The sequence below is a fragment of the Nycticebus coucang genome, chromosome 3 (genome assembly GCF_027406575.1).
Source record: "Nycticebus coucang isolate mNycCou1 chromosome 3, mNycCou1.pri, whole genome shotgun sequence".
Lineage (NCBI taxonomy): Eukaryota > Metazoa > Chordata > Mammalia > Primates > Lorisidae > Nycticebus > Nycticebus coucang.
The window spans coordinates 104508838-104532410 of record NC_069782.1 but is presented as its reverse complement, the minus strand read 5'-3'; the positions used below and the strand labels follow the sequence as shown (position 1 = coordinate 104532410).

The window sequence follows — 23573 nt, the reverse complement described above, 5'->3', positions numbered from 1 at the left end:
CACCACAAAGTGTAGACCTTTACTGGACACCCTTTGGTTTTTAAAAAACAAAACTGTTCATATCACTTAATGACATTTATGAGACAAATGGAAATCTGAACCAGTTATCCAGTATTTGATATTAAGGAATACTACCTTTTTTGGCATAAATGGTATTATGTTTAAAGCTTTGCTTAAAAAATAAACAGAAAGATGTGAAGTCTAAAACTTTAGACATTAACACAGTAAAATCAGGTTTTACCAAGGTTTGATAGTTGTTGAGGGGTGGAGTCAGAAGGATGAAAGCTCACTGAAATATTCTATTTATATGTATGTTTGAAATTTTCCATAATAAAGTTTAAAGAATATCCAAGTAGATGATCTGCTCCTGTACATACCCATATAGAGCAATACAGTCACAACTGATAAGATTTTTATCTATTAATGCTTAATGGCATGGGGAAGTTGAGGGTTGAGATAATATGGGAATTTAACAACAAAATTCCATTCTTAATGGGAATTTAACAACAAAATTCCATTCTTAAAAATGTTCAGAAACATATCAACAATTCATGCCATACTGTCTCAGTTTCAATTTAATTTTACAAAAAGCTTGTATTTACAATATTTGCTTTTACTAATAGGGGATTGCCTCACTGGTTTGAAGGTCACATGTTATACACAAACCTGCAAGTTACTAAACAATAGAAACAGAACTAAGACTATAAAACCACTGAAGGTGCACTGAAATAAGCCACTTGTTCAAATACTAACATTTTTCAAAGGAAATAGATTGTGGCTTTGGGCAGCCCTCTACTGTAAACAATGTTCTTTCTCTAGGACAGACACAATTAAAAGCATTCTATCATATAGTTGTTTTTTTTCTATCAACAAAGCATCTGTGTAGCTATAATTTCATGCCAGGTACTTAGCTCAAATAAGTTAGTAAACTAATGAAATGACCAACTTCCCACTGAAATTATTATGAGTTTGGTATTATTTTCCTTGAGCTGTATATAATTCAAAATGCCTTAATTTATATTGCATATATTAATAATGAACGACCAAAAACAAATATAGTAAGTTGCCTAGACCCCAAAATCGTTAATGCATAACTTCAAAATAGTTACCTTGCATAAAAATCTCCTGAACCTTTTGTTCCTTTACCCAGACTTTCACTTCCTCATGAAGTTGCGGGTTGTCCCTGAGAACTGGGTTTAGGCTGTCTATGTCGTCCTAGAATTATAGATTAAAAGAAAGGACCATGTTATGCTCTCCTAACATTAATGTTACCATCTTTCCTTCTTACGTGTTCTAAGGACTTAATTCCTTGATCTAAATGTATGCAAAAACACAAATTTGTAAGTTACAGTCATTAGCAGTTGTGTAACAACAGAACATAAGAAATTAACTGATGGTAAGATTTGATCCATGACAATAACGTCCTAAAGTCAAAATTTGAAATTTAGTAATGTGTTTTCTAATTTTTAAAGGATGGCCTTATTCAAGTGAGCTTTTTAATGGTTTTACTATAAGAAATAATATACAAACCAAATAGCATCAGGTTGGTGGCAAAAGAATTGAATATTATAGTGACTGCATAGATAGTGCATCCATAAAGTTCATGTGCAATTTAAAATAGTTATACATCTAAGCTGCACACCAACTTCATGGATGCCCTGTACACATGCACACACACACATATGTTACTAACCCCCCCAGTATCTATAACATTAGAGTTTAAAACTCCTAGTCCTTGCTTTGTACTGATTTAAAATGTCATCAAATTCAGTTTTACTCAAAACACTCATATGATCAGTAACTTCCTGGCTAAAAGTTTTATTTTTTTTAAGCCAGTGTCAAAGCATCCAGACAATTAAAATTATATCTATTGATGGTATTACTCTCCTAACAGGGCAGATCCAGACAAAGAAACAACCAATTCTCTCTCTATGGAGACATGAATCACACAGTCACATGGTTTCCCACAGTCTGCTGGTCCCCTGCTGGACTCCTGACATTCTGTTCTCTCTCTCAAAGCACCTCTGTTTGCTCCTGCATTTGAGATCATAGGCAGGAGCCCTAGTGGTAGGGAAAAACAACAAAGCAGCACTGTCATTGGAGGCTATTTTAAAAGTAGACTGGCAGATTATGGAAACCAGTGAATAAAAAGCAGCTAAATGAAGAGAATTATAATTCGTGAATAAAAATAATTTGGCAACTTGGAAAAACCAAGATGGCCTAAGTGTACAAAGAGGGAGCCATAATCAAGCAGGTCATACTTCACTCTTCTGCTCTAACATGTATCAAAGTAAAGTATTTTTTTCCTTCTTATTACTGCTTTAAGGCATGACTCTGTATTTTTTTGAGCAACAGTGTGGTAAAAATATTTTATAAGTTGGGAAAGCCGAAAGTTAGAAGGGCCTTTAATAAAGTTACTGACTTATGTTCCTTGGAATATACATAGAAACGCTATTTTACAGCAGAAGGAAAGACTAGAATGGAAAATTGTCATTTAAAAAGTAAAGTGGGCCGGGCAAGGTGGCTCGCGCCTATAATCCTAGCACTCTGGGAGGATGAGGCCAGTGGACTGCCTGAGCTCACAGGTTCAAGACCAGCCTGAGCAAGAGCAAGACCCCATCTCTAAAAATAGCTAGGCCTTGTGGCAGGTGACTGTAATCCCAGCTACTCAGGATGCTGAGGCAAGAGAATCGCTTGAGCACAAGAGTTTGAGGTTGCTGTGAGCTATGACACCACGTACTCTGAGGGTGACAAAAGACTCTGTCTCAAAAAAAGAAAAAAGTAATGTGAAGTTCTGTGCTAAAAATAGGTATTTCTGACAATACCTTTTCTTTATCTCTCTTTAGGAATACACAGTACACTTAGTTAACCTCACAAGTTTAGCAGTAGCAAATGTCAAGAAAAGTGCTAGCAGATTCTAATCCTCTTGATGCATACAGAATACAGAATACTATTCTAAGGAAACAGAATACTGTAACAGAATACAGAACACTACTCTAAGGAAAACCATTTCAACATTTCAGACAGCTCTGACAGCTGTATGTTCTTTAAAAATCTGCTTCACTTTAGCTTTCATTCATATTCATCTATATATCTATTCCATAAACACAGGAAGCTATAAACTACTTTAAAAACAGAATTGCCAACACCTTGCAGATAGGCAATGCTTATGTTGAAATTTTACAATTTATAACTATTGGAATAGAAAATTTAACATTCATCTATATTTTATTTTTATTTTACTTATTTAATAGGTTTAAAATAATGGACTGTGTTTCCAAGATAAGTAAACATACAAGAAAAATCTTCCCAACACCGAACACTTAATTTTCTAAATGGCATATCAATAAAAACTAATAATAATTTGAGTCCTTTTACTGATATGATCTTATCTAAATTCAAATTTTTATATATCAATTTCTTCATCTACAAAGCAGTTACTAATACCTGCCCTTCTCTTTTGTGTTTTTTATAACATTTTTCTTAAGTACTGAAATTAGTTTTCTTAAAACATTCAATTCTAATTATCCATAATACTGAATGACATGAATGATTTAGTTAATTGAATTCAGTATAATTATCCCAACATACTGCGTGGGCTAGAGTGCCATGGCATCAGCCTAGCTCCAGCAACTTCCAACTCCTGAGTTCAAGTGATCCTCCTAACTCAGCCTCCCGAGTAGAGGGCAACTACAGGTGCCCACCACAATGCCCAGCTAATTTATTTTTAGTAGAGATGAGGTCTCCTTCTTTTTTTTGAGACAGAGTCTTACTACATCACCCTCAGTAGAGTGCTATGGCATCACAGCTCACAACAACCTCAAATTCTTGGGTTTAAGTGATTCTTTTGCCCCAGTCTCCCAAATAGCTTGGGACTACAGGCATCCACCACAATGCCTGGCTATTTTTCTTTTTGTTGCGGTTGTCATTGTTTAGCTGGTCCAGGCTGAATCCGCCAACCTCGGTGTACGTGGCTGATGCTATAACCACTGTGCTACAGGCACCAAGCCAGGGGTCTCACTCTTGCTCAGGCTGGTCTCGAACTCCTGTGCTAAGGGGACCCTCCTTGCTCAGCCTCCCAGAGTGCTAGGATTATATGTGTGAGCCGCTGCACCAGCCCCAACACACTGCCTGATTAATGATAGGCATTGTTGCTGCTGAACGAATTCTTCCCTTCTTCTATGTATAGGCCTTTGGAAGTTATATTTCTGTTAAATCACCATTCCTATTTTAAAGAGGCTCACTAAAGGATGAATGAGCAAACCTACAACAGAAGTAGTATTTTTTTCACTTATTTATACTGACCTGAACAATTTTGTGAAGGTGCTAAATATCAGGTAAGGCTGACATAGAAGAAAAATTAAGAATCTGTAGTTAGGGTGGCGCCCATAGCTCAGTGGGTAGGGTGCTGGCCACATACACTGAGGCAGGTGAGTTCGAACCCAGCTTGGGCCTGCTATACAACAGTGACAACTGCAAAAAAAAAAAAAAAAAAAAAAAAAAAACAGCCAGGCATTACGGCAGGTGGCTGTAGTTCCGGCTGCTTGGGAGGCTGAGGCAAGAGAATTGCTTAAGCCCAAGAGTTTGAGATTGCTGTGGGCTGTGATTCCACAGCACTCTACCCAGGGTGACAGTGAGACTCTGTCTCAAAAAAAAAAAAAAAATATGGTGGCGCCCATAGCTCACTGGGTAGGGTGCCAGCCACATACACCCAGGCTGGTGGGTTCGAACCCAGCCTGGGCCAGCTAAACAACAATGACAACTGCAACAAAAAAAAATAGCTGGGTGTTGTGGTGGGTGCCTGTAGTCCCAGCTATTTGGGAGGCAGAGGCAAGAGAATCGCCTAAGCCCAAGAGTTGGAGGTTGCTGTGATGTCACAGCACTCAACTGAGGGCGACATAGTGAGACTGTCTCAAAAAAAAAAAAAAAAAAAGAAAGAAAAAAATGATTATGAATATTTGACTATCTCTCACAGAATTTAAAAGGACTTCAACTGTATTTTCAGGTTACGTGAGATTAAAAACTTTTAATTGCATAGTACTTTTAATACTTTTAAGACTGTAAGTAGTTACCTATATAGTAGGTATAGGTAACTTGTTTTTATTTTTAATTTTCCAAAAGCAAGTCATTCAGATAAGTGAAAAAACAGCACCCTCTGCAAACCTCCACCTTCTCCATAAACTATATCCTACTTGAACCGCTAGTTACAATCTCTGTCAAATGACAAACGGAACAAATCAATTCAGCATAATCTGCTTTATTAGAAACTTCCATAGAAAAAAAGGAAAAAGTTCGAATGCCTTAAATGAGGTTTTGGACTACACTGTTCACTTGTGTGTTATTCCCTCTTTTGCAAAAACAATTATTACTTCTAACTGAACATCACTGGGGCATGTTAATATAGAAATAGTTAACATGACTGTGCATTTACTATGGCAGAAACTGTGCTGGGTGTTTTCAGTATGGTATTAACAACTCTGTGAGCTGAAATTATTATACCCTTTTTATGTAGTATGTCCACAGAGGTCCATGCTTATAATTAGGAAGTGATAAAGACAGCTGGTCTCAAACACCAGCTCAAAGCTCTGGATCTTTTCCCTCTTATTTCTCAGATGACAACAGCCAAAGGGAATGAATAATAATGGACTGCTTACTGTCCTTACCTTTCAAAATCTGACTCATTTCTTTATATCATATATAAGGGGTGAAAGTCAGGACAGGCCAAAAGCAAAGAACTGAAAGATAATGAGTTGACATTATCTTTATATAACTTCTACTCCTTTTGATAAATTCCGTATGTATCAATAGTAAAACACTCATCTAAGAGAGGAGACACGGGGTGGTAAACTCATGTAAAATTATGATTAGAAAGTATAAAAGACTCATGCCTATAACTCTAGTACTCTGGGAAGCCAAGGCTGGAGAATTGCACGAGTCTAGCCTGACCAAGAGTGATACCCCATCTCTACTAAACACAGAAAAAATTAGCCAGGTGTGGTAGCTAGTGCCTGTAGTCCCAGCAACCCTGAAGGCTGAGGCAGGAGAACCACTGGAGCCAAGGAGTTGGAGGATACAGTGAGGTATGACAACATCACTGCACTTCAGTTGCGTCGACAGAGCCAGACTCTCATTCTCTCTCTCTCTCTCACACACACACACAGAGAAAACAATCAAAAAAGCAAAGAAAATCACTTTGGTGATGTGTCTTAGTCATGATCTATAGATTTCCCAATGCTGTCTTTTCTAGATCAACAAGGCCCACAAATTATTATTTGATCAAAATACAGATTTTTTTCTTCACTGTACAGAAGACTATGATAACGTTGAGTTAAAAATCTGCTTGGAGGGTGGCGCCTGTGGCTCAGTCGGTGGGGCACCGGCCCCATATACCAAGGGTGGCGGGTTCAAACCCGGCCTGGGCCAAACTGCAGCCAAAAAATGGCCGGGCGTTGTGGTGGGCACCTGTAGTCCCAGCTGCTTGGGAGGCTGAGGCAAGAGAATCGCTTAAGCACAGGAGTTGGAGGTTGCTATGAGCTGTGTGAGGCCACGGCACTCTACTGAGGGCCATAAAGTGAGACTCTGTCTCTACAAAAAAAAAAAAAAAAAAAATCTGCTTGGAATTTGGTTTGTGACAGTAGGACTATGGTATTAACCTAATTTTAAGTGATCCATGCTTCCTGGTTAATTCAAAGGAAAAAAAATATCAATTAGGTAGTACAAAATATGAGAACATTAAAATATTGGGATATGCCTAGCTAAGTTCAATAATTAGCAATATTACTAACGTGTTAAAAACACAGTACAATTTCCACAGTTAACCACCCCTCCACATTTACCACCTCCTTAAATTAATCTTATTTTCATAGACCAGACATGTACCACATGTATGTTTGGGTACAGTAGGCCAGCAGGCTTAGTTCGTTATGTTGACTACCTCTGTGTGTTAACCAGTTTGTTACTGGGTGGTCAATTTTCAGAGGTTCTACTATATATTCTTTATGTCACAAACACTAATTTGACTACTGAGAGAAGAGTCAACAGAGTCATGACTTAGGTAATAATATATCAGAGGTTAATTTCTATCTAGGTGACTAAGGTGATTGGTTTAATAATTGTAAGAGATTTGTTCTAAAGTCCCGACTGATGACCAGAGTAGTACTTTAATTTTAGGATATAAGAAATATCATAAAACAGTTTCTTTCCCTTTGAACAATTTCTAATAGGGAATCTTAATAATCACTTTCAAATTGATGCTGAGGTGTAGCTTAATAATGGGATATTTCTTACTGCTGCAATAAAACTCTTGACGTTTGTGGTGACATCCAGTGAGCTTCTTTAAATCCCATTAAATTACATAAATTCTCTCATAAAAACCATCTCTAACTGTATTTTACGAGAGTTATCGTAAAAGCAACTACTTTCATCTTGAACGTCAGGTTAAGTGACTGAACGTGGTTCACCATACCAGTTTCACCAGTCAACTTAAGTTCATGGTGCAGCAAAACTACAAATGATTGCTTATTCTTAGATCCTGGGTTGGCTGGCCACAGTTAAAAACATGAACATTAAATACATAAGGTTAAGAGTGACATCAATTACTATCACACCAAGTCTTTTTTTTTTTTTTTTGAGACAGAGTCTCACTATGTTGTCTTGGGTAGAGTGCCGTAGCATCACAGCTCACAGCAACCTCAAACTCTTGGGCTTAAGCGATTCTCTTGCCTCAGCCTTGCAAGTAGCTGGGACTACAAGCACCTGCCACAACGCCCAGCTATTTTTTGGTTGTAGTTGTCATTGTTGCTTGGCAGGCCCGGGCTGGATTCGAACCCGCCAGCTCTGGTGTATGTGGCTGGCCCCTAACCTCTGAGCTACAGGAGCTGAGCCCACACCAAGTCTTGTAAAACTTATACTATAATCCATTTTATTAAAAGGATTTTCTGAGACAGGAAACCAACAGAGTTTGAAAGCTGTTACAGAGGTACTCAACCACAGCTGTCTATACTATGTGCAGTTTAACTAAACGCAGGTACCACTGAGGGCTTCTGTACATTCTCGTGATTTAAAACGAGGGTAGGAGCTGGGTGTGGTGGCTCACATCTGTAATCCTAGCACTTTGGGAGGCCGAGGAGAGAGGATCCCTAGATACAGCCGGAGCAAGAGCAAGGCCCCGTCTCTACTAAAAAATAGAAAAACTAGTTGGGCATTGGCAGGCACCTATAGTCCCAGGTACTTAAGAGGCCGAGGCAATACGATCTTTTAAACCCTAGAGTTTGAGGTTGCTATGAGCTATGACACCATGACACTCTACCAAGGGGAGACAGAGTGAGACTGTCAACAAACAAATAAAAAAACCTATAAGGGTCAGCAAACATTTTTTGTAAAGTGCCAAAGAGTAAATATGTCAGGCTTTGGGGCCACACCATTTCTGCCACAAGTACTCAACTCTTCCATTAGAGCAGAAAAGCACTTAGAAACTACCATAAATAACAGATAAATGAATGAGCATGGATGTATTCCATTAATATTTACATATTAGTATTCTATGACATTTAAATTCCATAGAATGTTTAGAAGTCATTGGCATTAATCTTCTTTTAATTTTTTCTTTCTTTCTTTTTTTCTTTTTGTGGAGATGGAGTCTCACTGTACCGCCCTCAGGTAGAGTGCCATGACATCACATGGCTCACAGCAACCTCTTAACTCTTGGGCTTACGCGATTCTCTTGCCTCAGCCTCCCAAGCAGCTGGGACTACAGGCGCCAGCCACAACACCCGGCTATTTTTTTTTTTTGTTGCAGTTTGGCTGGGGCTGGGTTTGAACCCGCCACCCTCGGCATATGGGGCCGGGGCCCTACTCACTGAGCCACAGGCGCCGCCCTTCTTTTGATTTTTTCAACCATTTAAAAGTGTAGGACTATACCCCAGCCTTGCGGCAGGTGCCTGTAGTCCCAGCTGCTTGGGAGGCTGTGGAAGAGGATCACTTGAGCCCAGGAGTTTGAGGTTGCTGTGAGCTATGATGCATAGCACTCTACCAAGGGCAATAAAGTGAGACTATGTCTCAAAAAAAATAACCCCCAAACTAAAAAACAAACAACAAAAAAAGTAAAGGTAGAACTAGGCTGGGCATACAGCTCACACCTATCATCCTAGCACTCTGGCAGTGCCAAACCAGGCAGACTGCTTGAGCTTAGGAGTTCAAGACTAGCCTGAGCAAGAGCAAGACCTTCATTCTACTAAAAATTGAAAAATTACGCAGGCATCATGATGGGTGCCTACAGTCCCAGCTACTTGGGAGGCTCAGGCAGGAGGATCTCTTGAACCTAGGAGTTTGAAGTTGTTGCGAGCTAGACTGACACCATGGCACTCTAGCCCAGACAGTCTCACTTTGTTGTCCAGGCTACTGCGTTGGGAGTACAGGCACCGACCACAACACCCAGCTAATTTTTTTTTTTTTTGAGACAGAGTTTCAAGCTATCACCCTGAATACAGTGATGTGGCGTCACAGCTCACAGCAACCTTTAACTCTTGGGCTTAAGCAATTCTCTTGCCTCAGCCTCCGGAGAAGCTGGGACTACAGGCACCTGCCACAATGTCTGGCTATTTTTTTTGTTGCAGTTGTCACTGTTTTAGCTGGCCCGAGCTGGGTTCAAACCCACCAGCCTGGGTGTATGTGGCCAGCACCCTACTCACTGAGCTACGTGTTTAATATTTCGATGTAGCAATTGTCTGATTCCTTTTCTGAATGTATTTATGTTCATTCCTTCTTTACAAGGTTTTTGTTTCTAATCCTTATCTTGAACATTATTAAAAAAAAAGAAAAGAAAATGTCACCACCACATACTGTCATAAAATTGCCTCTAAACATAACTAGGAAAAATCAGCTTTTCTACTGTATAAGGTTAATGCTGTGCTATTTCTAACATAACTCTGAACTTGTATTGTTAATTTTGGTGGCTTGATTATTCACAACACATAACAGAACCTGAAATTTTCAAGCTGGGCTTTGTGGTGGGCACCTGTAGTTCCAGCTCTCAGGAGGCTGAGGCAGGAGGATACCTTGAACTCAAGAGTTTGAGGCTGCTGTGAGCTAAGCTGATGGCATGCTAGCCTGGGCTACAATGTGAAACTCTGTCTCAAAACAAAAACAAAAACAAGAACAAGAACAAAAACAAAAAAAACCTAAATTTTTGAGATTTATCATGATTAAAATGTTAACTTTTAGATTCTTTAAACTTTATTATAACTACTAAGGAATGACTTGATTCCTTGTTTATAAACAAAACATTAACATTTCAGAATCAAGTGTTGGACACTGTATTTCCACCCTCTCCAAAATATGTAAAACCTAAATGCACATAAATCAGAATTAAGCTAGTAAGTACAAGGCTCACTCAACACTGATCCTTAATTTTTATGGGTGATTACTTTGATTTTCTAAATATGATGGGGGAAAAGCCAGTTGAGAGAAGAAAACTTACTTCAGTGGCAATTAAGCCTCATTTTATACAAGGCAAGCTTTAGAAGCAATGATTTGTTGCAAATGGCCTGGGTGGGTTTGGGGAGTTCAGCAAACAATAAAAGGCACTGATTAGCTATAAAGATCAATGAGCAAGCCTGAAGTCTACAGGGAATCCAGAACTTCTAGGGCCAATCCTATAGATTGCAGTCATACAATAAACGGATTATCTCCCTTACTTAAGAACTTACTCTTTTTTTATTTTGAGAAAGAGTCTCGAGCTGTCACCTTGGGTAGAGTGAGTGCCCTGGCTTCACCGCTCACAGCAACCTCAAACTCTTGGGCTTAAGCGATTCTCTTGCCTCAGTTTTTCTGTTTTTAGTCAAGCCGAGGGTCTCAATTTTTGCTTAAGCTGGTCTGGAACTCCTGAGCTCAAGCAATCCACCCACCTCAGCCTCCCCCAAAGTTCTAGGATTACAGACTTGAGCCACTGCGCTGGGCCAAGAACTTATTCTTTTTTTTTTTTTTTTTTTTTTTTTTTTTGAGACTGCGTTTCACTTTGTCACCCCTGGTAGAGTGTGGTGGCCTCAAAGCTCACAGCAACCTTAGACTCTTGGGCTGAAGCCATTCTCTTGCCTCACCCTTCTAAGTAGCTGGGACTATAGGCACCTGCCACAAAGCCCAGCTGGCTATTTTTAGAGACTGGGTCTCACTCATACTCAGGCTGGTCTGGAACTCCTGAGCTCAAGTAAGCCATCTGCGTTGGCCTCCCAGAGTGCTAGGATTACAGGCATGAGCCACTGTGCCCAGCAGGACATCTACTTTAAAATCACTATCTTGGGCTCAGTGCCCGTAACACAGTAGATGTGGCGCCAGCAACATACACTGAGGCTGGCTGGTCTGAGCTCAGCCTGGGCCTGCTAAACAACAATGACAACTACAACCAAAAAATAGCCGGCCTTGTGGCGGGTACCTGTAGTCCCAGCTACTTGGGAGGCTGAGACAAGAGAATCGCTTAAGCCCAAGAGTTGGGAGGTTGCTGTGATGCCACAACAGTTTACTGAGGGCAACATAGTGAGACTGCCTCCAAAAAAACAAAAAGCAAAACGACAACAAAAAAAACTATCTTGGCTCAAAAGATCTCAAAGAGAAATAACAAAAACATTCCTTTTCTTCATATTTTTTTCCAACTAGAAAGATTAATATTTAAGAAGCATTACTTTCCTAAATCATATTCAAGATCAGAGCCTTCTCCTCAGAGATCATTCATGCTGAATGTTTTACACCCATTACAGCAGTTAATTCTCAAAATAATCTCATAATGCAGGTATTGGTATCCCCAGATAAGAAAGAACTGACAGATTAGGAGACTTGCCCAGGGTAACACAAGTTTTCTTTCTTTTTATTTTTCTCTTTTTTTTTATTGTTGGGGATTCATTGAGGGTACAATAAGCCAGGTTACACTGATTGCATTTGTTAGGTAAAGTCCCTCTTGCAATCATGTCTTGTCCCCAGAAGGTGTGGCACACACCAAGGCCGCACCCCTCTCACTCCTTCCCTCTCTCTGCTTTTCCTCCCTCCCATCACCTTAATTGTCATTAATTGTCCTCATATCAAAATTGAGTACATAGGATTCATGCTTCTCCATTCTTGTGATGCTTTACTAAGAATAATGTCTTCCACTTCCATCCAGGTTAATACGAAGGATGTAAAGTCTCCATTTTTTTTAATAGCTGAATAGTATTCCATGGTATACATATACCACAGCTTGTTAATCCATTCCTGGGTTGGTGGGCATTTAGGCTGTTTCCACATTTTGGCGATTGTAAATTGAGCTGCAATAAACAGTCTAGTACAAGTGTCCTTATGATAAAAGGATTTTTTTCCTTCTGGGTAGATGCCCAGTAATGGGATTGCAGGCTCAAATGGGAGGTCTAGCTTGAGTGCTTTGAGGTTTCTCCATACTTCCTTCCAGAAAGGTTGTACTAGTTTGCAGTCCCACCAGCAGTGTAAAAGTGTTCCCTTCTCTCCACATCCACGCCAGCAACTGCAGTTTTGAGATTTTGTGATGTGGGCCATTCTCACTGGGGTTAGATGGTATCTCAGGGTGGTTTTGATTTGCATTTCTCTAATAGATAGGGATGATGAACATTTTTTCATGTTTGTTAGCCATTCGTCTTGTCTTCTTCAGAGAAGGTTCTATTCATGTCTCTTGCCCATTGATATATGGGATTGTTGGCTTTTTTCATGTGGATTAATTTGAGTTCTCTATAGATCCTAGTTATTAAGCTTTTGTCTGATTCAAAATATGCAAATATCCTTTCCCATTGTGTAGGTTGTCTCTTTGCTTTGGTCATTGTCTCCTTAGCTGTACAGAAGCTTTTCAGTTTAATGAAGTCCCATTTGTTGATTTTTGTTGTTGGAATTGCCATGGCAGTCTTCTTCATGAAGTCTTTCCCAGGCTAATATCTTCCAGTGTTTTTCCTATGCTTTCTTTGAGGATTTTTACTGTTTCATGCCTTAAATTTAAGTCCTTTATCCATCTTGAATCAATTTTTGTGAGTGGGGAAAGGTGTGGGTCCAGTTTCAGTCTTTTACATGTGGATATCCAGTTCTCCCAACACTATTTATTGAATAGGGAATCTTTCCCCCAAGGTATGTTCTTGTTTCGTTTATCGAAGATTAGGTGGTTGTAAGATGTTAGTTTCATTTCTTGGTTTTCAATTCGATTCCTAGTGTCTATGTCTCTGTTTTTGTGCCAGTACCATGCTGTCTTGATCACTATGGCTTTGTAGTACAGACTAAAATCTGGTATGCTGATGCCCCCTTATTTTTATTACTAAGAACTGCCTTTGCTATTACAGGTTTTTTTCCGGTTCTATACAAAACGCAGAATCATTTTTTCCAAATCTTGAAAGTACGATGTTGGTATTTTGATAGGAATGGCATTGAATAGGTAGATTGCTTTGGGAAGTATAGACATTTTAACAATGTTGATTCTGCCCATCCATGAGCATGGTGTGTTCTTCCATTTGTTAAAATCCTCCGCTATTTCCTTTCTGAGGATTTCATAATTTTCTTTGTAGATGTCCTTCACCTCCTTCGTTAGGTATATTCCTAGGTATTTCATTTTCTTTGAAACTATGGTGAAGGGAGTTGTGTAACACAAGTTTTCAATAGTGACGTAAGAATTTTAACAAAGGCCAACTGACTTGAACGTCAGATTTTTAATTGCCATAATATACTATGTATTTCCAAAAATATTGCCTTGTCTTTGTATATCCCTATTGTCCATAATGACTTTCCCAACCGTTTATAGATATATGTCTGTAGATATGTCTATAAAGCTATACTCTTATAATCTTTACATATAATAGACTATATATGCAAGACATAATTACTTTAGCTAACCAAATAATGAATAATCTTTCACTTTAATATACTTTTAAGGATTTTTCTGAAACTTATTTTGCAATGACCATGTATTGCTTTTATAATAAGAAATTAAACCAATTTTAAAATAAAAAGGCCAATGCAACCAATTTGCTTATTAATACTTTCTTCGTTATAATTAAAGTTCCATCTGAAGAAACAAAGTTTCAGTAACAACTTTAATACAATCCGATAGTTAAAAGCAATGAGCATATTCCACAGAAATTTAGCTAGTTTAGAAATTTTTGGCTGTGCATGGTACCTCACTCACACCTGTAATCTCAGGACTTTGGAAGGCCCAGGCAAGAGAATCACTTGAGGCCAAAAGTTCAAGACCAGCAAAATCCCATTTCTACAGAAACTAAAGGTGGTACATGACTGTAATCCTAGTTACATGCATGGGAGAGTGAAAGAGAAGGATCACCTGAGCCCAGGAGTTCAAGGCTGCAGTGAGCTATGATTGCACCACTGCACTCCAGCCCGTGTGACAGTAAGACTGTTTCCAAAAAAAAAAAGTTGATAATGACACACTAGGAAATATTCTTTGCATTACCTTAATATTCTCATTATGATAAAGTCCTTAATTTAATAAAAATCACTGAAGACCTTTTTACTTTTAATACTTAAATTCCAGAATTAATAGTCTAAGGACTATAAAAAGAGTGAGTTATTTAATATTAACGTGACATTGACTACGAAAGGCGTTATTCATATGAACTTCCTAAAAAATCTCTGGTAATCATGAAAACAATTTTAATTCTGTAATACAGTTTTGATAAATATTGAGCACAAAGTTCAAATTGAACTGAGCTAGAGGAAATACATTTTCATTGTTTATTTATTTGCAGTTTTTGGCCAGGGTTGGGTTTGAACCTGCCATCTCCGGCATATGGGGCCAGCGCCCTACTCCTTTGAGCCACAGGCGCTGCCTGAAGAAATACATTTTCTTCACTGATTAACAGATTGTGGTGAAGAAACATTTTAGCTTTTTTTTTTTTTTAGAGAGATAGGGTATTGCTATGTTGGCCAGGCTAGCGTCAAAGTACTGCCTTCGCACAATCCTCTCATCTTGGACTTTCAAAGGGCTAAGATTACAAGCATAAGCCACTGTGCATAGCCTTTACCAGGTATTTTCTAGGAAAGAATTATTAATAAAAAAAACACACACACATATTTTTAAGTTACTGACATTCAAATGGTCCATGTAAAATAAATCATGTGGCATTTCAGGTATGTGCTAGAAAATTAAATGACTTTTTGTTTTGTTTTGTTTTTTTGGAGACAGGAGACAGGATCTCTCTCTCTCTCTGATGCACAAGCTAGAGCGCAGTGACATCATAATGGCTCACTGCAACCTCAAACTCCAGGGCTCAAGTGATCCTCCTGCCTCAGTCTCCCAAGTACTTTGGACTACATGTGTGAGCCACCCTGCCCTAAATAATTGAAGTATTTTGCCAATATAAAAAACATATATATATAAAACAAAAGAACATGGTGAATGCAAAACCAAAATTCAGGCAATCTCCAACTATTCACTGAAGAATTACTTATCTATTTAAGAGTAAGCACATTTACTTGCCAGTATAAATAAAAATATACTGAATTGACAAGAGAAGCACTTTTACAAAGACTAATTTCCTTTAACCCTAACAATGATTCCTTCAGATATGATATTCATTTTGCCGATGAGAAAATACATACTATTAGGTAATTTCCCAAATCCCATGGCTAGAAGGCAAATTAGCAAGGGTCTGTCTAATGTCAAGGCACAATCTTCATATCCTTTTCCCATCCACACACTTACAGAATCAAAATTTTATGAATGCTCTCTGCTGGGTTTTCACTAATTTACCTATGATATTAGTAATATGATCACATAAATAGAAAGCCCAATTTACCAAATTAAATATTGTTATTTTTTAAAAGACAGAAAATGGTGTTTGCTGGTGTTTGCCTGTGGCTCAGTGGGTAGGGTGCAGGCCCCATATATGGAGAGTGGTGGGTTCGAACCCAGCCCAGGCCAGCTAAAACAGCAATGAGAACAGCTACAACAACAACAGCAGCAGCAGCCAGGCATTGTGGGCGCCTGTTATCTCAGCGACTCGGGAGGCTGAAGCATGGAAACTGCTTAAGCCCAAGAGTTTGAGGTTGTTATGAGCTGTAACGCCATGCAATCTATAGTGGGCGACAAAGTGAGATTCTGCCTCAAAGAAAAGAAAAAAAAAAAAAAAAAGATGTTTACTAAATTAACAACAGTTTACAGGAATATGGTATTCCCAGATTGGAGCTGGGTATCATAAACAAAAGACTATAAAATTTATCAAATATAACTTAACCAAAATCCATAAGAATAATTTTAGAGTGAGATGTACTATACTAATAATGCATGTTTTATTGTATCAAAACACAAGAAACAACCACACATTTTGCATCATGGCGGTGCCTGTAGCTCAGTGCGTAGGGCGCCAGCCACATACATGAGGCTGGCGGGTTTGAACCCGGCCCAGACCAGCTAAAGCAACAAAAATAATAGCCAGGTATTGTGGCAGATGCCTGTAGTCCCAGGTACTTGGGAGGCTGAGGCAAGAGAATCACCTAAGCCAAAGAGCTGGAGCTTTCTGTGAGCTGTGACACCACGGAAGTCTATCAAGGGTGACATAGTGGGACTCTGTCTCAAAAAAAAAAAAAAACAAAAACCTTACATCATGTGTTCAGTTATACCAAGCTTGTTAACAAGCTCTTAACATGCTCGTTTTAATTACATTTAATTAGAAATAACTACCAACAGGGTGTCTTAGCTAATCTCCCTCTTGAAACCACCCTTTCATAAAAATATTCTCTTGAATAAAGTCATTCAGATCTCTAAAATATTAGCTAGACCTGTATTTTAACCACAACTTGCTGAGTATATTGGTATAATGTCTTCTCCTCTCAGAATTACCACAGAATAAAAATCAGATAAATTGGGCGGCGCCTGTGGCTCAAAGGGGTAGGGCACCGGCCCCATTTTCCAGAGGTGGTGGGTTCGAACCCAGCCCGCCCTGGCCAAAAACTGCAAAAAAAAAAAAAAAAAAAAAAATCAGATAAATTAAGAAAAAATTTTAAAACTATATGAAGAAACATGTGCTTCCTTCTAAAGCCCCATGTTAAAATTCTTTGTAATATCTTTAATAACAGTTTTGAATTTTACACAGCAGTCCAAAAGTCTACAAGGCAATCTTTTCTTTTTTTTTCAGTGACCTCAGAACTCTTTATTGGTATAAGGGCACGCTGCTCTTTCTGCCTCAGTGTCTCAGAAATTTGGTGTCGTTGGTCCCAGACACCACTATGCCATGCACTATCCTGCGGGTGGTGGTCTTTTGGATGGTTTGCAAGGAGTTGCTGCTGTCCAGGACATCACCAAGGTTGAAGTCCTCCCCATCTTCCAGCAGGCGGTGGAAGGTGGCAATCTCAACCTCTAGCTTGACCTTAATGTTCAGCAATGCCTCATACTCCTGGGCCTGGCACTGTCCCTCTGCCTGAGTCTGTGCCAGCTCTCACTCCAAATGCAGAAGGACCTCACTGAGTTGCTTCATCTGCATGGTGTACCGGGCCTCCCCCTTAGGCTGTTCTCCAACCTGAACTTCTGATTTTTCATGAAGTCCAGTTCAATCTCCAAGGACAGACTGTATGTGTCACCTCTGTGAGCACTGTCTTAGCAGCTCCAACCACAGCAAACTATGAGGGAACCACTGAGGTGCTCTCCTCAGTCTGCTGAGACCAGGTCTTGGCCAGCTGTTCTTGGTTCTTCTGAGCCGGCTCGTCATACTGGGCCCGCATGTCTGCCATGATCTTGCTCAGGTCCTGGGTTTGGAAGTATCTACCTCTACAGTCAACCCAGAGCTGGCAATCTGGGCTTGTAGGACTTTTACTTCTTCCTCGTGGTTCTTCTTCATGAAGAGCAGCTCCTCCTTGAGAGCCTCGATCTCTGTCTCCAGCTGCAGCCAAGTGACACTGGTGTCATCAATGACCTTGCAGAGTCCATGGATGTCACTCCACAGACTGCCGCATGGCCAGCTCTATCTCATACTTGACTCTAAAGTCAGCAGCAAGACAAGCACTGTCAATCTGCAGAACAATGTGGGCATTATCCACAGAATTTGCAAAGATCTGAGCCCTCAGATCCTCGATGGTCTAGAAGTACTGCACCCAGTCTCTGACTTGGAGCCCCTTCTCCAGGTGTTCCTGGATTTTGCTCTCCAGCCTCTGATTATCAGTCTCCAGGTTTCTCACTCTGTCCAGGCGATAGTTCAGTTCTTGCATGGTCTCGTTCTCAGTCTGGATGCCCCCTATTCCTGCCAGACCCCAGCCACCCTGTGGCCAGGCCTCCGGACCCCCAGCCACCTTGGAAGCTGGTGGAGCGGTACACAGAGATCTGGGAGCCCGAGCCCACGGACCCATAATTGCTGGAGAAGGCAGTGGAACGAGTGGTGAAGGACATGATGTCTGAAGAGAAGAGGACAAGACTCGGGCAAACTTGGCAATTTTTCTTCCAGGGGTCCTCAAACTTTTAAAACAGGGGGCCAGTTCACTGTCCCTCAGACCGTTAGAGGGCTGGACTATAGTTTAAAAAAAAAACTATGAACAAATTCCTATGCACATTGCACATATCTTATTTTGAAGTAAAAAAACATAACGGGAACAAATACAATCACATTGCTGCATGTGGCCCACGGGCCGTAATTTGAGGACCCCTGTTAAGCTATTTATCACAGCAAGGCTTTTATTGTGTCATCTGCTTACAGCATTTGCCAACCACAATTTACTAAATGTAGCTTGCTCAAACTTACAACTGAACAAACCCAGGAAGGCCTGGGGACTGTAATGTTTTCCAGAGCAGTAGCTGAAAATATTTTTTCAGCACAACCCAGGCTAAAAAAAAAAAATCCTTGGAGTAGGAAGAAGAATTCAACCTAACAAAAAAGTAAAATTGTATATTTGTATATTTTGAAGAAAGTATTCTACTAAAAATTCATAGGTACAAACTAATACTGAGCTAGCATGTATCAACAACACACACAACTGTGTCAGTGTGTACTGAATCATACAGAATATAAATCATAATAGTCATATATTTTGTTAATATAGAATGAACATTCATTTAAAAAATTATTTAAAAATATAAAATGCAGGCTTGGCACCCGTAGCTCAGTGACTAGGGCACCAGCCACATACACCAAGGCTTGCGGGTTCGAGTCTGGCCCGGGCTTGCTAAACAACAATGACAGCTGCAACCAAAAACTAGCTGGGTGTTGTGGCGGGCACCTATAGTCCCAGCTACTCCAGAGGCTGAGGCAAGAGAATTGCTTAAGCCCAAGAGTTTGAGGTTGCTGTGAGCTGTGATACTACAGTACTCTACTGAGGATGACATAGTAAGACTTTGTCTCAACAACAAAAAAAAAAAAATCCTTTAAAAATATAACTTCTAAATTAATACCATACCACCAACTTCCTGGACTGATTTTTCACTTTTCCCATGGAATGCTATGAAAATGATAAACCTATAAACTTGAACTATTATACCACACTCTTTTCTCAGAAAAAACTAATACTAATACAAGGCAAACTTGAACAACTGACTCAATACTTAAGTCTTTTATGATGCTTTCTTAAGTCTACCTATTCCTTCATTTGGGTTTATGCAGAACAAATGTAAAAATACAGGTTAAGGAAGTATTCCATATCTGAAATGCTTGGGACCAGAAGAGTTTCTGATTTTTCTGGACTTTGGAATACTTACCTATGCTTAACTGGTTAAGCATCCTTAACTTAAAAATATGAAATCAATTAGCATTGCCTTTGAGCAGTTTGAATTTTGGAATGTTTCAGATTTTTTGATTAGAAATACTCAACCTATACGTAAGAAAAGCCTTAAATTCCTTTTCTCTTCCAGTTGTGGGCGCTTCAGCAGTCGTGGGTCATGGTGCAGACATGGCCAAGTCCAAGAACCACACTATCCACAACCAGTCCCGAAAGTTGCACAGAAATGGCATCAAGAAACCCCGATCACAAAGATATGAATCCCTTAAGGGGGTAGATACCAAGTTCCTGAGGAACATGTGCTTTGCCAAGAAGCACAACAAGAAGGGCCTAAGAAGATGCAGGCCAACAATGCCAAAGCCGTGAGTGCACAAGCCGAAGCTATCGAGGCCCTTGTAAAGCCCAAGGAGGTTAAGACCAAGATTCCAAAGGGCGCCAGCTATAAACTCAGTTGACTTGTTTACATCGCCCACCCCAAGCTTGGGAAGCTTGGGAAGCATGCTCATGCATGCATTGCCAAGGGTCTCAGGCTCTGCTGGCCAAAGGCCAAGGCCAAGGATCAAACGAAGGCCCAATCTGCTACTTCATCTGCAGCTCCAGCTTCAGTTCCAGCTCAGGCTCCCAAAGGTGCCCAGGTCCCCATGAAGGCTCCAGAGTAGAGGCATCTGTCTGCCATGAGGACAAAAGGACTGGTATGACCTCTAGGCTATCTATATGGGGCTGGGGTCCTCCTGTGCTATTTGTACAAATAAACCTGAGGCAGGATTTGTTAAAAAAAAAAAGAAAGAAAGAAATGCCTTAAATTATAGAAAAAGAAAAATAGGAGGGGAGCTAAAAATACAATATTATATTATAATAGAAAAACACATTAATTACATAGAATTGCTAAAGAAGGTAGTATGCATAATATACTTCACAATGACTTCCAGCAATTTCTTTTCCTCCTAAAAGGGTATGTTTGATGTATCCAGAAAATCTAATCAGAAAAAGAGACGAGAACATAAACTGAATGAAGCACATTAAATGCTTATTTTGGGCTCGGAGTCTGTAGCACAGGGGTTATTACAGAACCAGCCACATGAACCGAGGCTGGCCCGGGTCAGCTAAACAACGACAACTGCCGACATAAAAAAAAAAAAGCCAGGTGTTGTGGCAAGTGCCTGTAAGCCCCAGCTACTTGGGAGGCTGAGGCAAGAGAAATCAGTTAAGCCCAAGAGTTTAAGGTTGCTGTAAGCTGTGATGGCACTCTGCCGAGCGTGATATAGTGAGACTCTGTCCCCCACCCCACCCCCCCAAAATGCTTATTTTGGTTTGTCTTAGGAAAAAGGAGTTTTAAAGGATCACTTACAACACAATTTGTATTATAATTCTATTAATTCTGATAATTTTTTTTTTGGCAGTTTTTGGCCAGGGTCAGATTCGAACCCACCACCCTTGGTACATGGGGCCAGCGCCCTACTCCTTGAGCCACAGGCACCACCCAAGATAAAAATATTTTGAGTTTTTCATCAAATGATATACTAACCACAATTTAAGGTTTTCACTGATACTTAAGATTGACATCATTATTCATTACTATATTATGATACAGTCCTAAGTATTGATTGATATAAACTGTTGCCTCTATACCAAATTAGGATACAGAGGAGAAAGTTGAATGATCTAGTTTACTGTCCTGAGAAAGGTATCATAGAGGAGGAAATACTTGACTGGAAAATGAGAAAAGTATGATGAACATGTATAAGTCTTTTAGGTGGAACTTCAAAAATACAAGGGCACCTGCCAGATAATGGGAGATCAGAAAAGAAAGGCTTTCTGGGCAGAGGAAAATGCATGTACAAGAACAGATGAATGAAGCAGTATGATATATAGGGAAAATTCTAAGTATACTGGTATGGATTAAATGCAGGCAGCAGAGTAGGTAAAGAAGAAGACTCAAGGACCCTATTTGGAGAGCTCTGCAACAGTCCAGCCAGGTGAAGATGGAAGCCTTACAACAGATATAAATAGAATGAGACAGATACAAGCAATCTCAAGGAGGCAGTATCAATAATTCTCAGAGACAAATATGTAAGAGAAAAAGAACCTAAAACGTCACCAGATGTTGATTTAAGTGACAAAATAGAATAGATATGGTTATCCAGTAGCTGGGATAAAGAATGATCAGGAAAGAAAACAAAAACAAGATCTGAGTGCTGAATCTTAATACAGTAAAGCAGAAGAATATATGGTTTTCACCTTCTTAATGATATCTACCCTGACCATCTTTTTAAACACTACACCGCTTCTCTCTTACCCAACCCTAATTGTTCTTACATCACTTTTTCATATAGTCACAGCATTTATTAAATTTTATAACATTATATAATTTATTTATTATATTTATTATTATACCTGGCCTCTTGTAGAACTTAAGCTCCATGGGGGCAGAAATTTTTATTTAAACAGTGCTTGGAACATAGATGAAGATAAATAAATAGTTTTAAAATAAGAGATAGTTATACCTGTGGTGCATCTTACAGGGGTATTTGCGAAACTTGGTAAATGTAGAATGTAAATGTCTTGGCACAGTAACTGAGATAATGCCAGGAAGGTTATGTTAACCACTGTGATGAAAATGTGTCAAATGGTCTATGAAGCGAGTGTATGATGCCCCATGATCATATCAATGTACACAGCTATGATTTAATAAAAAATAAATAAAAAATAAAATAAGTGATAGTATATAGCAGGGAGGTCTAGACTACAGTTTTGGATTCAGAAGACAGGAATTTTTTTTTTTTAATTTCAGATTAATATAAGGGTACATATGATCAGGTTACATTGTTCTGTGTTTGTTAGGTACAGACCAAGTTGTAGTTCAGCCCTTCACCTAGGTGGTGTGCCAAATACCTCTGAAGACAGGGTTTTGAACAACAATGGAAATATGACACTGCTTAGGATGAGCAGTGAAATGGGAAGATACCAAAAAGGTACACCGTAGAAAACCACTCAACAATAAAACTACATAGAGAAAAATCAGCAAGCAAGGGTAGGAAAATTTGAAAAGAAGTATCAGAGGGGCAATAGGTATAAAAAATTTCCAAACAGTGATCCGCAGTGTTAAATGACAGATTCAGTAGGACACCAATGCAGACATGAATATTCATTGTGGTAATTGCAATTATTCTCCATCTAAGCAACATCAGTTTTGTGGAAGCAGAGGCAGAAGCTAGGCTGCAGCAACTGAAGATGTTAGTGAGAACATATAGACATAATAGTTCGCATTATTAAAAATCCAACTATGGGACAAAGGAGTAAGATAACTAGAATGAGTATAAAAAGAGAAACTATTTCTTCTATTAGAAAACAGTTTTCTATGGTAAGAGAGACCATATTTATGCCATTATTTATATAATGAAGAAAAAAACAATGAAAGAAAAATAGGCTTAAGATTTGGTAAATGGAGAAAAATGGCTATGAAGATAGATTCTAGAACACCAGGAGAGGGATTAGCTTTTGAAAACACAAAGTAAAGAGAGAGACAATTTGAGACAACCACAAACAACAAATTGAATATATCACCAGCGGGTTATATTCTAATGAATAAAAAAGAAATTTTTTTCTATTTTTAGTAGAAACCGGGTCTCGCTCTTGCTTAGTTTTAGCCTCCTCTCACCTCACTCTCTCTTAGTGTTAGGATTACAGGAGAGTGGCAGGTGCCCATAGTCCTAGTTACTCAGGAGTTGAGATGCGAGGATTGCTTGAGCCCAGGAGTTTGAGGTCGCTGTAAGCTAGGCTGATGCCACAGCACTCTAGTCTGGGCAGAAAAGTGAGACTGCCTCATTTAAAAAAAAAAAAAAAAAAAAGGCACAGTGTGATAGCTCATGCCTGTAATCCTGGCACTC

The 23573-nt window shown here is 39.3% G+C and overlaps 1 protein-coding gene across 7 annotated transcripts in view; it reads right to left on the bottom strand.

The window, feature by feature from the left end:
• Positions 1 to 23573, bottom strand: part of JMJD1C (jumonji domain containing 1C) — a 369857-nt gene that overhangs the window by 62504 nt on the left and 283780 nt on the right. For all 7 annotated transcript variants that reach the window (XM_053582218.1, XM_053582213.1, XM_053582215.1 and 4 more), the window contains one exon: positions 1110 to 1215. In XM_053582218.1, coding sequence (XP_053438193.1) covers positions 1110 to 1116 — 7 coding nt within the window. In that variant the 5' untranslated portion in view covers positions 1117 to 1215. The remainder of the gene's footprint in view (positions 1 to 1109; positions 1216 to 23573) is intronic.